Raw genomic sequence first — 15,134 nt, 5'->3', positions numbered from 1 at the left:
TTTTTTTTTTTTTTTTTTTGAGACGGAGTCTCGCTGTGTCACCCAGGATGCCAGGATGGAGTGCAATGGTGTGATCTCAACTCACTGCAACCTCCACCTCCCAGGTTCAAGTGATTCTCCTGCCTCAGCCTCCTGAGTAGCTGGGATTTCAGGCACCCACCACCACGCCTGGCTAATTTTTGTATTTTTAGTGGAGACGGGGTTTCACCATGTTGGCCAGACTAGTCTTGAACTCCCAAAGTCAAGTGATCCACCCGCCTTGGTCTCCCAAAAGTGCTAGGATTACAGGCTTGAGCTACTGCGCCTGGCCTGTATTTTCTTTTTTATACTTCCTCATATTTTCTAAGCTTCAATGTTATCTGCAAATACTGTTTCTACCATCAGAAGAAATTTAAATATTAATCAAAAGATCAAATTAAAGATAATGAATAGATTTCTTTTCTGGATTCATGTTCCAAATGTTCACCTTGCGCTCTTTCCTTTGATGTATCGGTTAGAGCCCTGGACCAGAAGTCAGAAGGTATCTTTTCTTTTTTCAGGTTATGGCCCAGAAATTCACTAGCTGCGTGACCTTGGGCAAATCTAACTTACTTGTGTCATAGTTTTTCAGTTTGTACAATAAGGATTCCTACTTTCCCTACCTGCAGCATTGGACAGTTGTGAGAATTAAAGTGAGATGACTGATATATTTGAAGACACTTTTGCAGATTAAGGTGCCAGTTCAGGGGATTCCCAAAACCACTCGCATGTTTGATAATTTGCTAGAAGGACTTGCAGAACTCACTGAATACTGTTATACTCATGGTTACAGTGTCTTACAGGGAAAGGTTGCAGCTCAAAATTAGCTGAAGAAAGAGGCTGGGAGGGCTCCAAATGCTTCTGTTCTCTTCTCTCCTGAAGTCAGGATATACTGACCTTCTATGTGTAACAATATGCAGAATACCACCAACCAGAGAAGCTTGCCTGAGCTTCAATGTCCAGAGTTTTTATTGTGGCTCCATTGTGTAGGCGTGATTGATAGATTGATTGCCTATGTGGTTGAACTCAGTCTCCAGGTGTTCTGATACCATGTGATCCAAAGCCCCCATCCGAATTCACATGGTTGGTCTTTGTAGCATGGCCAACTCTCACCCTAAGACAATTGGATGTAGCTGGTTCCATCCTGAGACCCAGTGTGCCCAGCATTGGATATGATACACGTTATCTTCCAGAAGCTGAGGACAAAAGTCCAGACCTCTCTTTGGGCAAGGCCAAGTTCTTTTTTCTTTTGAGATCGAGTTTTGCTCTTTTTGCCCAGGCTGGAGTGCAGTGCTGCGATTGCAGCTCACTGCAACTTCCTTCTCCCAGGTTCAAGCAATTCTTGTGCCTCAGCCTCCGGAGTAGCTGGGATTACAGGCGTCTGGCACCACACCCAGTTAATTTTTTGTTTAGTAGAGACAAGGTTTCAACAGATTGGCCAGGCTAGTCTCGAACTCCTGACCTCAGGTAATGCACCCTTCTCAGCCTCCCAGAGTTCTGGGATTACACTGAACCACCGTGCCCGGCTGGCCAAATTCTTTACTACACATAAGGTGACTGTGATAAAAAAATTTATATAGCCAAGTGATCTTAGTATGGAGGGATCTCTTATTTGCCATGCTCTAAGACTGCAAAATAAGGAAGGACATGAATTTCACAGGTAAAAGCAGTACTGCAAATACCCACCCCTGATCCACCAAACCTTCAGGACCACCACTGAGAACAGGCCTACAGAGGATCCTGCAAAGAGGCATATGCCACCATCATTGTTTACCATGGATATGAATTAGGCTGAGAAAACACTTACCACCCTACTGGGTATTTAAATCTGACCCTTGTCCCAGTGTTAACAGCACAGCGAGTATGTCCCTCCGCTAACTTACTGATCTCATGTGAACGAATGATCATCCTGTTTTTTACAGGTCTCTCCCTGGCACCATCTCACTGTGGTGCAGGTGAGCTCACTACATAAAGCATGGAGTGATGATAAAAATAAATTGGCTCTTTCCCTTTGCAGAGTTTCAAATCTTGAGCGCTATGTCAGGGTGGATCCATAAGGTTTCCCAAGAGTGAGCTTAGAGACCTGAAAACCAATGTTTGTTTTTTCATGAACTTAAAACAATTTATCAGAGCACAATGTAGAAGTCATCGCAGCAAGCTTTCTAGAGGAGAACTGTATGCTTTTATGGAAAAAGAACCAGTAACAGAGCCTTGAGAGAGACTGTTAGCTAAAGTTTAATCATGCTTCCATTCTTCCGTCAGAGGGTAGAGTTTCGCTTCAAGGGGTAGAGTTTCAGCTTTTGTCTGTTGGTTTTCTGTGAACAAAAAACTTGCAATAAATTGATGTTGTCAGTAAATTTCAGTTGTACGTTTTGTTTCTTCCAAGAAAAAACTGGCCATGCAGAAGTCGTCCGAGTGGTGTACCAGCCAGAACACATCAGTTTTGAGGAACTGCTCAAGGTCTTCTGGGAGAATCACGACCCGACCCAAGGTAGAGTGATGAGTGAGCCAGTATTTAATTATCTTGCTAATTACAGCTGGGATAATTAGTGTTTGAGCTGCATGGAAGAGATGAACCTTGAAATCACACAGGAGCTCAAGAATATGATTGCAGACATTTATTGACGGAGGAGAGGAGGGGCTGGGGAGAAAAAGGGTGAGAGAATAAAGGCACAGCCACATTCGACGCCCCTGCCCCCCTTACAGCTGTCAGGGGTGGGAACATTCCCACAGAGGAAGATGCCAGACAATAGCGATCCGTTCACCTTTGATTATTGCATTATTCCTCCTTAATGCAGTCTTTTGTCTACAAAATTAAAGTGTCTTTCCAGCAGCTCCAAAGTTTCCTGATTTATGGTTTCTTTATTTCTCTGAGTTTAGCCTTTCTCGTCTTTTGACGTTATCAGGTTTGATTTAAAAAAAAAAAAAAAAATGTCTGTGGTGATAAAGAACATACAGGTAAAATGCAGTATTCGCTAGGTCCACAAATCTTGCTCATTTAAATATTTCATTTGTCCTTTTTAGAATTTGTTATGTGGAGATATTAATGTATTTGGGCTATAAGAAATGGTGGCTAGAAATTTAATTCAAATGCATACACAAGCAAAATATTCCATGTTGGCAAATATCATTGTAATATTCAATAATGAAGCAATTTCCAGGTCGCATCCCAGTAGGCTTACAGGCCCTGCTTTGCCAGTATGATGATCTGATATTATGCAGCTTATGAACTGAAAAGTCCTATGCAATAGATGTGACTTTTCACAAACCCTCTTCATTTGGCAATCAGTCTATTTCACAAAAGTATTTTCCATTTGGTGTCAGATTTTTGTGTAGTGGATATGCATTGTTATTTCTTGATGAGTGAAGTTTTTCTCCAAATATATATTGTGCTTCATGTTGGACTCTTAATATGCCTGTAGCAGCACAGGTTGGTGGGTCCTGCGTGCTGGTTCTAAGAACCATCCCATTCCAGGGCGATTTGCCAGAGGGCAAAAGTCAGGGATGAGGCAAGAGCAACAAAGTGACAAGCTGGAGCAGGGTGAGGCAGGTTCGGGATCCAGGCAGATCTATCAGGGCAGGTGGAGGCCTAGAGGTGTGGGCCTAGGAAGGAGGCCAGGGGCAGGATTTCCGTGACAACAAAGTCTGGTTTGACATGGGGGAATGGGTACCTGGTGGAAGAGGGATGAGGTATGGGGCAGGGTAGGGAAAGAACCAGTAGGACAAGAATACTCTAATCAGAAGGTTCACTTGTCACCCTCGCTTGGGATATGGGACATCACATCATGTGGGAAGGCAGGTCCATGGCCCTAGATTGCTTTGATTCTGCAGGAAGCTCTGCAGTGAGGATCATAAATCAGGGTGGTGACAGCCAGTCACTTGTTCTGGTAAGTCATCAATCCAGATGGAGCAGACGTTCAGCCATTTGACTGTCAGAGTCAAGGGTCACAGGAAGATGATAAGACCTCCAAAATTATCAATAAAAACACATATCAGAGGTCCAGGCAAGGGCTGAAGTCATGGAGGCGACAGGTCTAGTCTCTGCCCTTTAATGTGGCCAACTGTAATGCCATGTCCTGATAGAATCTCTGTAGGCTTAGGCCTGGCAGAATTGTAAAGAAGGCCAAGTCTGTTGTCAGCTTCTCTTTCCATACCTGTCTTAAATGCTTTCATTTAATCACATCTTCATTGATTAATTAGGTTGCTAATACCGGCCCCTGAATCTTGGGGGGAATACTACTACTGTGATGAGGGTTTGGGCTGGGAGAACTCACCTCTCTGTTCATCACTTGCCCTTCCCTGGGCTCTGTGTTTGTAATGGTGGCATCTCTGGGATTAAAAAATATTTTCCAGATCTTCACATCATAGGTGGCAATATGAAGACCGAAACGAGGCAAGGGCATGCCTAAGGTTGTAGCGTGACCCAGTCTCCCCCACTAAATTCAGAGAACCACTCATCAACAACCCCAGGGCAATCTTGACTGCCTCAGGACACCTTCAATCTATAGCCCCATCCTTCTGCCTCTCTTATGGACCATCTCCTTCCGCAGGTCAGTGGCCTCCCCAGAGATAAGGAAGAGGTAAGGAAGGGCAGGGGATGTTGGGTAGTTAAGGGAAGGGATAGAGATCCTCCATCAGGAACATCTACTCCGCTGGCTTTGTTTTTCTTAATCTAGTTTGTTAGTTTCTATTACATGCAACAGTAGCAAAAATCCTTACTAATCTACCCATTCAATCCAAACAATCTTATGCTCATTATATTTGCCAGGTGCCCTTTCATTTTTTGTTTTTGTTTATTATTATTATTTTTTTGAGACTGAGTCTTACTCTGTTGCCTAAGCTGGAGTACAGTGGTGTGATCTCAGCTGACCGCAACCTCCACCTCCCAGGTTCAAGCAATTCCCCTGCCTCTGCCTCAGCCTCCCGAGTAGCTGGGATTACAGGTGCATGCCACCATGCCCGGCTAATTTTTCATATTTGTAATAGAGTTGAGGTTTCACCATGTTGGCCAGGCTGGTCTTGAACCCTTGATCCACCCTCCTTGGCCTTCCAAAGTGCTGGGATTACAGGCGTGAGCCACTGCACCTAGCCACCAGGTGTGCTAAATCACTAAGGCATCTGGGATACGCAGGAGTATCCAGCCTCTTGGTTAATGCACATGGAAAATATATTCCTACAGGAAGAAAATAGTTAATTCCAATATGCTGAGATCAAGTGAGCTTATAGATAAATGCACATAAAACCACAGACTAAATGTTAACATGAAATCATCAAAACAAGTATGTGTTAGCACTTGAACATTAAAAGCAAAAAACAAACAATAACAAACCCATAAGTTCAGGATAACTCTGGTATCAATGGAGTTGATATTCCCGGGGAACCCTGCAGGCCCAGAACAATGACACATGTCAAGTGTCATTTTTTCCATGGTCAGAATTTGAAGCCTGCTCCTTGAGGGATGGGCCAGAGGCAGGGGAGAGCAAGGCTAAAAATGAACTTGGCTGTCACTGACTCACCACATCTGACCACAGCTGCTTAAATCTCTACTCGAGGTCACATGGCAACCTGTCACATTTCCTAGTAAAAGTTGATCTTGAAAAGAAAGCCACCACTGGAGAAGATGAGGGTGGTGAAGACATGTAAGACTGACTATTCTTACTGAGAAAATGGACATTTTCAAAGAAAGTAGCAGGTTGGAATTGGCAGTGACTCTGATCTGTGAGGAGTCGCCCACTCCAGATTCTTTTCAGAAACAAAAGTGATTACTAAAACTACTTGAGCAATGCTCTTGCCTGTGCCAGAACTGCTGATCAACAAAAAGACAAAACTTGAGTAGAAGTTGAAAAGGCATTGACCTTTGTGAAGATGTGCCCAGGAAACATGATTCTCCACAGAAATATGACTCAAGAGAAATGTATTTTAATTAGCATGTTGAAAAGTTTTAGTACCTTTTTGTAAAGTCATTAAGGACTTGAAGGGGCCACTTAAATTTTTTAGTTATAATTTACTGCATTTTGTAGGAGAAGCAGTATCTACACTGATATTTGCAAATGTGGAGATTCTTGCTGATGTCAATGGTCTTACTATAGTAGAAACAGCAATAGTTTATCCCCTTTCAGTTAAATCAGATCTTCATGGCATAGGCTAAACAGAGAACATTCAGCATGTTCTCTCCTGCTTCAAGGTGCTGAAATAGCTTTCATAGTATCTGCCCTAATGGACTAGATGAAGTCCCCCTAGGTTTTCTTCCCCCCCGCCCTTTTTTTTTTTTTTTTTTTTTTTAAAGATGGAGTCTTGCTCTGTCGCCCAGGCTGGAGTGCCGTGGTGCAATCTTGGCTCACTGCAACCTCTGCCTCCTGGGTTCAAGCAATTCTCCTGCCTCAGCCTCCTGAGTAGCTTGGATTACAGGTACCCACCACCATGCCCAGCTAATTTTGTATTTTAGTAGAGACGGGGTTTCACCATGTTGGTCAGGCTGGTCTCGAACTCCTGACCTCATGATCTGCCTGCCTTGGCCTCCCAAAGTGCTGGGATTACAGGCCATGAGGCGTGAGCCACTGTGCCTAGCCTTCTGCCATTTTGGAGGGAGCAAAGCTGGTAAGTGAGAGATTGGAAGGTGTAGGCTTTTTAAGGTATAGGTGAGGCCTGAGACCTGTTATTCCACAGCCACTAGGCAGTGAGTCTGAAGAGGATGCCACTCCATGGGTTAACCTAAGGAGGAGTGACAGACATGCTAGCATCATTACTCATGTGGCCAGTAAGTGGAATAGTCTCTTAATTTACCAGTTACTGCAGAACCTCTACTTTTGCTGAAACATTTGAATCCCACTGGTTAAGTCAGTAGGTTCTATTCTGGCCTTCTTTCTTACTCATGGGATGAAGGTAGTTCCTTTAGGCTTCTGAGGATAGACTGGCAGGTGTGCATTCCTGGCCATGGGGGTACCCAGACTCCCACTGTCTTCAGGCAACATGGTAGGTGCCTGAGATTTAGAAGATTTGGGTTCTGGTCCCTGGTTGGCCCCTTCCGAACCCCATGACTTTGGCCAGGACACTTACCCAACCTGAACCTCCATTTTTCTCATCTACAAAAAAAGGGATAATAATGTCTATACTGCTGACTTAATGGGCTGATTTAGGAATTAAATAAAATAGTGTGAAAATAACATGAAAATGGTAAGGTGCCATGCCACCAAGGTATTGTTGTTTTGTCTTTCTCAACACAATACAATTCCATCAGATTTTGATTTCACATTTACTCTTACATCTGTGTTGCCCTGTGATTCTTTCTCTGGGAAAGTATTTACCCTCCATCTACTACAGTGTGGATTTTCTACCCACCGAGATTCTCGTGTCTCCTGCGTTGGATGGAAAAAGTTCAGCATTGTTTATGTTGTCTTCTGGGACCTGCTGGTGCTGACAGTAGTGATGAGGCTGGTGGATCCTTGCTCAAAAGCCTCCTTAAGGTTGCTGACACAGTAATCTAAAGAACTGGATCAGGTTCCCAGCATTTCATGCCTGGTCTGTATCCTCCTAACTAGCGTAGCCGGTGCATGAGACCTCCTAGTCCTGCGTAGGATGCAGGGCACAGACTGAGCGCCAAGGGCCAAGCCACAGGTGCACCAGGCAGACAGTCTTCTGTTTTGTGTGACTTCACCCACTAAATTTGATTTCTCAATTGCAGCCCCTCTTGCTCTCCTCAGTCCTGGAGCAGGGGAGAGCAACATTTACTAAGCACCTCTTAGGGGCCAGTGTTAACGATAAATGTTTTATAATCCTAATTTCGTTTAATCCTGACCGTAACCCTGTGAGGTGAGGATCATTGTCTTTGCTTAGTAGAAGAGGAGCAATGAGGTTCCAAAAGACTCACAATCTTGCTTAATGTTGGTGACAGTATTTGGATGCAGCTCTGTCCAAAACTCAGGTCTATTTTCTTTTTGCTACACTAGAGGAATCCAAGCTTCCTGACTAGGAAGACCTCTTCTAAGGATGCACATTTTTTTGGTTTTTTTGAGACGTGGTCTTGCTCTGTCACCTAAACTGGAGTGCAATGGCACAACTGGCTTACTGCAACTTCTCCTTCCCAAGCTCAAGCCATTCTGCCACCTCAGCCTCCTGAGTAGCTGGGACTACAGGTGCACACCACCATGCTCAACTTACTTTTGTATTTTTAGTAGAGATGAATTTCACTATGTTGCCCAGGCTGGTCTCGAACTCCTGGGCTCAAGCGATCCACCTGCCTCAACCTTCCAAAGTCCTGGGATGACAGATGTGGCCACTGCGCCCAGCTCAGATGTGCATTTTTATGGATTCTCCAATGATAACAATTGTGCTTTTAGTGTATTTAAAAAAGCAAATATATTAAAATGCTACTTTGGATTTAATTATACTTTAAATTGCATGCCTATTGTATTCACCCACTTCCATATCATGTACTTCTGGAAAATGGAAATATTGTACACATAATGCATTCTCCAGGCTCTAGATCTTGCCTGCTGCACAGTTGGATGTGTGGACCTTTTATGGCAACTCCAAGCCTTCCTAGAGGACTGTGGTCTGGAAACTGCTCCCATGTACTCCTTGGGGGAACAGTGGCCTTTGCAGAGGCCTCTGGCTGAGACTGCTGGTTGACCCCAATATCAGGGTTCCCCCACCTGTGTAGTTTAAGAATTTTAGCTGGTGTGCAGCCACCCATAAAGACAAAAGCCCTCAGACTCCTTAGAGCTAAGTATGGCCACCTGTCTAAATTCTGACTATGGGGGCCTGAGTAGAAGTGATGGCGTGTAGCTTCTGGGTTTGTGGCCTTAGAGGAAGGGGCGTTCTCTTCCACTTCCTCCCTTCCCACAAGTTAGTGCGGGGCTGAAGTGGTGGGCCATCATGAAGCCCAGGGATGGAGCCTGACCCTTGTCCTGCTAGAGCTGCAAGACAGAGAAGCCAGAGTCACCATCCCAGGCTGGATCTTTAGGCAAGAACTCTTGTTTAAACTACTGCTATTTTGGTTCATTTTAGGCTTCTTTTTCTGCTTTTCTACAGCAGCTGAACCTATATCTTGACTAATACAGCCTTCAACTATAAGCTTGTGATGAACTCCCAGTCACCCCTCTGAAAGCCTTAATTACAATGTTCCCTTAATTAAAACGTCTTTAATCAAACCTGTTGTTAAGAGGTATGGACCCTGGGGTCAGAGACGTCATGGCTGTGAACCAAGTCGGCCCGGCACTCGCTGTGCGGACAGGCCTCATTTCTCTCTGTATCCACCTGACCACCTAGGTCCTCCAGCAGTCTCCTCACTGGCCTGTATCATCCTTTCTCATTCCCTGCTCCATAATGCCCTGTTAAAAACACAAAACCAGGTGTGGCCCCTCTGACTTAAAGCACTTCGCTGGTTGCCCAGTTTCTTTGGGATGAGATCCAGACTCTTTACAGTGGCCAGTGTGGCCTGGGATTACCTGATTGGCAGTTGCCTTTCCAACTTTGGCTCATACCACAGTTCTCCCCAGACTCCGCCCCATCCATGCTCACTGCGCTTCAGTTACTGTGGCCTTCATCTGTTCCATTCCTAGAAGACTCAAGCTCTTTCTTGCCTTGCACACTGCACCTACTGCTCAGCCTGTCCATAGCTCTTGGTCTGCCACCAACATCAAGCAAGATTGCAAGTCTTTGGAACCTCATTGCTTCTTTTCTGCTAAGCAGAGTCAGTAATCCCTACTTCATGGGGTTATAGTCAGGATTAAATACAATTAGGATTATAAAATGTCTGCCTCTAAGACTGGCCCCTAAGGGGTGCTTAGTAAATGTTGCTCTCCCTTGCTCCAGGATCGAGGAGAGCAAGAGCTATGTGACCGGCTCCTTCTCCTTTAGGTCTCAGCTGAAGATGTCATCCTCAGAAAGGTCTTCCCTGCCCACCCTAATTAAAGTAGCACTCTTAGCCCTCACCCCCATGAACTTCTGTACCCTCGTCCTCTTCTTCCTTCCTAACTCTCCTCATGAGGTAGAATCATGTGTTTACTTGTTTATTGCTTATTCTCTGACTCCTCTAGAAGGTGGGCTTTGATTTAAATGTTTTCTCATTGAACTAGTAAGTGAACCTCTGTTTCTGCCTCTGTAATAATTTATGCCTTCTCAGTGTGGGGGCGCACACGGGAGTGGAGCCTGCTGTGCAGAGCGTGGTGCCTGGTGCGGAATAAGCGCTGGCTCTAATAGCTGTCGTGCTCATGCCGCCTGTGGAAGGGCCGCTTCCACCAGCTGCTGTTTGTTTGTCTTGTTCTTTCGTGAATCCCAGTATTTCTCCGCTTGTTCTCTGTCATTTTTCCTCAGCTTATGTTCTGATTACCCCTGATGGCTTCCTATTCTTGGTTCACACCCTTTATCCTCAATCAGCTCCTCTTCACCCCTTTCCACCTGCAGCACAGCTCCCAGTTGTCCTCAGAAGGCTTGGTCTGCTTTGCCCCCGTGGGCTGCACCATCCATGCTGTTGCGTTTCTTGGGGCCACACATCCTGGCCTTACCATGAGCTGGGGATCCTGTGGGGCTCCTCAGCCTGTGCTTGGAACTAGAGAGCCTCTAAGGACTCTTCTCTACTTGGTGTCCTTGGGTCTCACGTGCTCCCCTGCCAGACGTGTGCAGTCACCATGAAGCCCTGCTCCAGGCAAGTTTTTTCCAGGTGGTCCCAGGGAATCGGGTGCGATAGGTCCACTCCGTGTTCAGGAGGTTGGCTCCCGAGTCTCTTTCCAGGTGCGCTGTGGAGAAGCAGGTCCCCTGTGCTGTCTACTGGGAAACATTCATTGAAGGGAGACAAATCCTATTTTCCTTCTGTTCCCCATCAACTTGGCAGTAAAATACTGTCGTTCGTATATTTGAACTTGCCAGATTAATATCTGAACTTCCTTGTGCTGACCCTTTGAAGTTAGTTTTTTAAAATAAGTCACCAGTTTTGAAGGACTATCCTTTTTTAGACCATATACAAGGAATCTATCATCTGCAAATAATTAGACAGTGGGAATGATATTGTATTGCTAATGAGCAGATGTGCAGACTCGGAGTGGAGGAACAGCTGCACACATATAAAATGCAAAAGCCACCCAAACCCAGCATTATGAATTCTGAAAGGGATTTCATTCTTTTAAGAATTTCGGAAACAGAAAAATGAAACAAAGAATTTAACTGATATTTTTATTAATTGTTCTTCCAGTCACACTTCCCCTTGTGTCCCATTGTCATAAGTGTTCATAGCATCTTTGCTGTTTGCAGAAGTGTTCTTTGCACTTTTAAATCCTGCTGTCACATAATACTGTAAAGCTGATATTTAATATTTTTCCTTTGCCTTTATAGTGTTACAAGAGTTTGGTGACCAGTGACAGAGTCTCACTGGTGGGCTCTCCTGGGCTGTGCACGATGCTGAGTGCTCATGTGTACGTGATCCCATTTGATCCTTAAAAGCAACCTGTGAACCTTAGACCCATTTTATAGAGGAACAAATGGGCCCAGAGAGGCGAAGTGATTTGGCACAAGCCACTTACTACATTGCTTGACAGAGGTGGAATTTGGACTTAAGGGCCAAACTCAAAAGCTGATGTTCTTTCTGTTGGGTGGCACACGGCCCCACAGTGCTACACAATTCTATCAGAAAGCGGAAAACATGACTCACTACAGCTGGAAACAGCAGCACATTATCCGATGATTGTAAACTCTTCATGATGTCCATTACAATTTTATAATCCTGTTAAGGATTTGCAAGATGAAGAAGTTCAAATAATCAGGCTTGTGAAAACTTAGAGCCAGCAAGAGTTTCACATATCTTAGATAGTAATGGTTAGGTCATTTAGAATTTGAATAAATTGCTGAAATGGTATGAAATCAATGAAAAGAAATGAAGTCAGAAGAATTACTAGACTTCACATAAAAGGGTACTGAATTAGGTCAGAGAAAAATCAGAGCTGATAACACTGGCAGCAACTAGGATTTCTAGGTTCCAGGAATGGCAGGCTGAGTTATTCAGACCAAATCGCCCACTGAAAGCAGCTCCACATGTTGAATAAAATATAACTATATATATATATAAAGCATCACATCAAAGAGCTGACAGAACCATGAGGAATTACCAGATTAAAATGGAAGGCAACACAGGAACCCAGACAGGTAAGCAGAGGATTAGATACATCTTTATTCTGAGCAAACTTGTTAATCCCAGAAAATGTGAGCTTTGAGAGCCTTATTAAGGACATAGAGGGAGTAAACGTAGAGGGAGTGACCGACACAATTCCAGCACTTGACCCAGTGGATGTGATAAGATGCTGTTCCCCACATCGGGGTGGGGGGGTGCCTGCTTCTCTGTCCCACATGGAACAGATTCCAGGCTGTAAAAGGCTCAGTATGTTTCAGAGGGATTAAAATCATTTAGCTTTTGTTTCTCTTACCATAATTCAAGTATTGAGAAAATCCTCTTATGTTAGAAAATTTAAAAATTTCTGGCCAGGTGTCATGGCTCATGTCTGTAATACCAGCATTTTGAGAGGCCAAGGAGGGAGGATCACTTGAATCCAGGAGTTCAGGACCAGTCTGGGTGACTTAGTGAGGTCTCTGTCTCTACGAAAAATTAAAAAAAAAAAAAAACAAAAAACTAGCTGGGCATGGTGGCACATCCCTATCGTCCCAGCTACTCAGGAGACTGAGGTCGGAGGGTTGCTCGTGCCCAGGAGGTTGAGGCTGCAGTGAGCCATGATTGCGCCACCGCACACCAGCCTGGGCAACAGAGCAAGACCTTGCCTGAAAAAAAGAAAAATCTGAATATCCTATTTATCACAGATAAATCATGATGGAAATTGGAAAATACTTTGAATCAAATGGTAATTAAAATACTATATGTTAAAATTGATAGGGCATAGGTAAAGCAGTTCTCAGAGGGACATATAGAGCCTTAAATTCATATATTAGAAGAGAAGAAAAGCTGAGCTAGTGTCCATCTCAAGAACTTAAGAAAATCAGCAACAAATTCAACCCAAACAGTGTAAAATAAAGAAATAACGAGAGCCGAAAGAAATGAAATGGGAAGCAAACAAACATAAGATCAAAAAAGCTAAGAGTTGGTATTTCATGATGGCTACAAAATTAATAAAGCTCTGGGAAGCTGTTCAAGTAAAAAGTGAGAAGGCACAAATATACAACATTAGGAATAAAAAATTGGGATATCACTACAGATGTGGGAGATTTTACAGAAACCAGGAGGATATGATAAGCAACTTTATGTCAATAAATTTGAAAAGTTAGATACATTCTTTAAAAATATAGTTTAATAAAACTGAATAAAAAAACCACTGGCTTCATCGGTGAGTTCTCCCAACATTTAAGGAAGAAATAATTACAGGTTTTCATAATGTTTTCAAGAGATTAGAGAGGGATGCAGTCCGTCCTACGATCCTTGCATGATCTGGATACCAAAACTTAACTATGTAAGAAAAGTAAAGTATAGGACAATCTTACTTATGACTGTATTTGCAGAAATCCTGTGCAAAGTATTAGCAAACTGAATTTAATAGTATATAAGAAAATAATACATCATGACCAATTTTAGGTTCCTCCAAGGAACACAAGCTTCAGTATTAACCCATGTAATTAACCACCTTAGCAGGTATTTTAAAAACATGTATGATTATTGAAATAGATACGTAAAAAGTATTGAATGCAATTCAGTATTCATATTAAAAACACATATAAAAGATGACTTTCTTATTCTGATAAAGAGTACGTGCAAAAGCCTACAGCAAACATTGCATTTAATAATGAAGCATTGAGAAGCTACAGAGAATGCCATCACAACTTCTAATCAGCATTGGACTGGGGTCCTAGCTCATGCAGTAAGTCAAGGAAAGGAATAAATGTATACTGATTGAAAAATCCACTAGATACCTATTTACCTTTCCCCAGCCAGACACCATTCCTATTCTCCCTCGAAGTGGCCATGTGACCGAGTTCCAGCCAGTGGAATGAGGAAGAAGTGATATATGCTGCTTCCAGACCTGGCTCAGAAAAACCTCCTGCATGATCTGTGAACTTTTCTCTCTAGATTCAGGCTGCCTGCTGAATGTGAATCCCAAGGGAAAGCTTTGAAGCAACGTACTGAAGGTGGTGAAGCTCTGTCAGCCTAAGCCCCTGAAGAGTTCTTGAAGCAGAACTCGTACCATCTCCTTTTTAGTAACTGTGCTTTGCGTCTTCTATTATGTCCAGCCACTGGAATTTCAGGGTTGACTTATTTACCAGGAATTGGTACCTTGAAGTGGAGTGCTACCAAAAAATCTTAAAAACAAAACAAAAAAAACCCATGGCATTGGCTTAGTAGTTAGGCAGCTGGAAGATCTAATATTGGGTCTTGTTTATGGTTGGTAAACACGCCAATTCTCTCCAAGTTGTTTTATAAATTCAGTGCAAATCTCAATGAGATCCCAACAGTTTTGTTATTGTTGTCGTTGTTGTTTTTGTGGATCTCAAAAGCTAATCTTGACATGTATAGGGAAATGCAAAAGCCCAAGAAAAGCAGACACTTGCATAAGAACAAGAGGATGGGAGGACTTACTCTTCCAGATACCGAGTCATTCTAAAGCTACAGCTATTAAGACATTGTGAATCTGATGTAGGGACAGATGAATAGAGAGTTCAGAAACACACCCACTCATGTCAAAGCATGACAAATGACACAGTTGGCATTTCATAGTCCTGGGGAAAGAATGGTTTTTAAATCAAGAGTGATAAGATAATTTTCTTATAGGAAAAAAGTTAATTGGATCCCTACCTCACACCATACACAAAATCAATTCCAAGTAGATTGAATGCATAAATATCAAAGGCAAATGTACGAAACTTCAAGTAGATAATATCTTCATGACCTTGGGTTTCGGAAGCATTTCCTAAACAAGGCACAAAAGCACTAACCATAAAGGAAAAATATTTGACAGATTTAACTATATCAAACTTACAACTTTGGTTCATCAAAAGCATCATAAAATGCCAAGAACAAAAAAGTGAAAAATAAAAAATAAAAAAATGCCAAGAACAGAGAGATTATATTTGATAAAGGATGAGTATTCAGAATATGTAAAAAATAGACTTAAATATATATGCAGTGT

The 15,134-nt window shown here is 43.1% G+C and overlaps 1 protein-coding gene across 5 annotated transcripts in view; it reads left to right on the top strand.

Annotated features, from left to right (window-relative positions):
- MSRA (methionine sulfoxide reductase A) overlaps nucleotides 1-15,134 on the top strand; it is a 368,732-nt gene that overhangs the window by 239,729 nt on the left and 113,869 nt on the right. For all 5 annotated transcript variants that reach the window (XM_017883694.1, XM_017883695.1, XM_017883696.1 and 2 more), the window contains one exon: nucleotides 2,405-2,509. In XM_017883694.1, the coding sequence (XP_017739183.1) occupies nucleotides 2,405-2,509 (105 nt within the window). The remainder of the gene's footprint in view (nucleotides 1-2,404; nucleotides 2,510-15,134) is intronic.

The sequence above is a fragment of the Rhinopithecus bieti genome, unplaced genomic scaffold (assembly GCF_001698545.2).
Source record: "Rhinopithecus bieti isolate Rb0 unplaced genomic scaffold, ASM169854v2 scaffold_13857, whole genome shotgun sequence".
Taxonomy (NCBI): Eukaryota; Metazoa; Chordata; class Mammalia; order Primates; family Cercopithecidae; genus Rhinopithecus; species Rhinopithecus bieti.
Note: the sequence above shows the minus strand (reverse complement) of the source record. Positions and strands in the feature narration are given on the sequence as shown.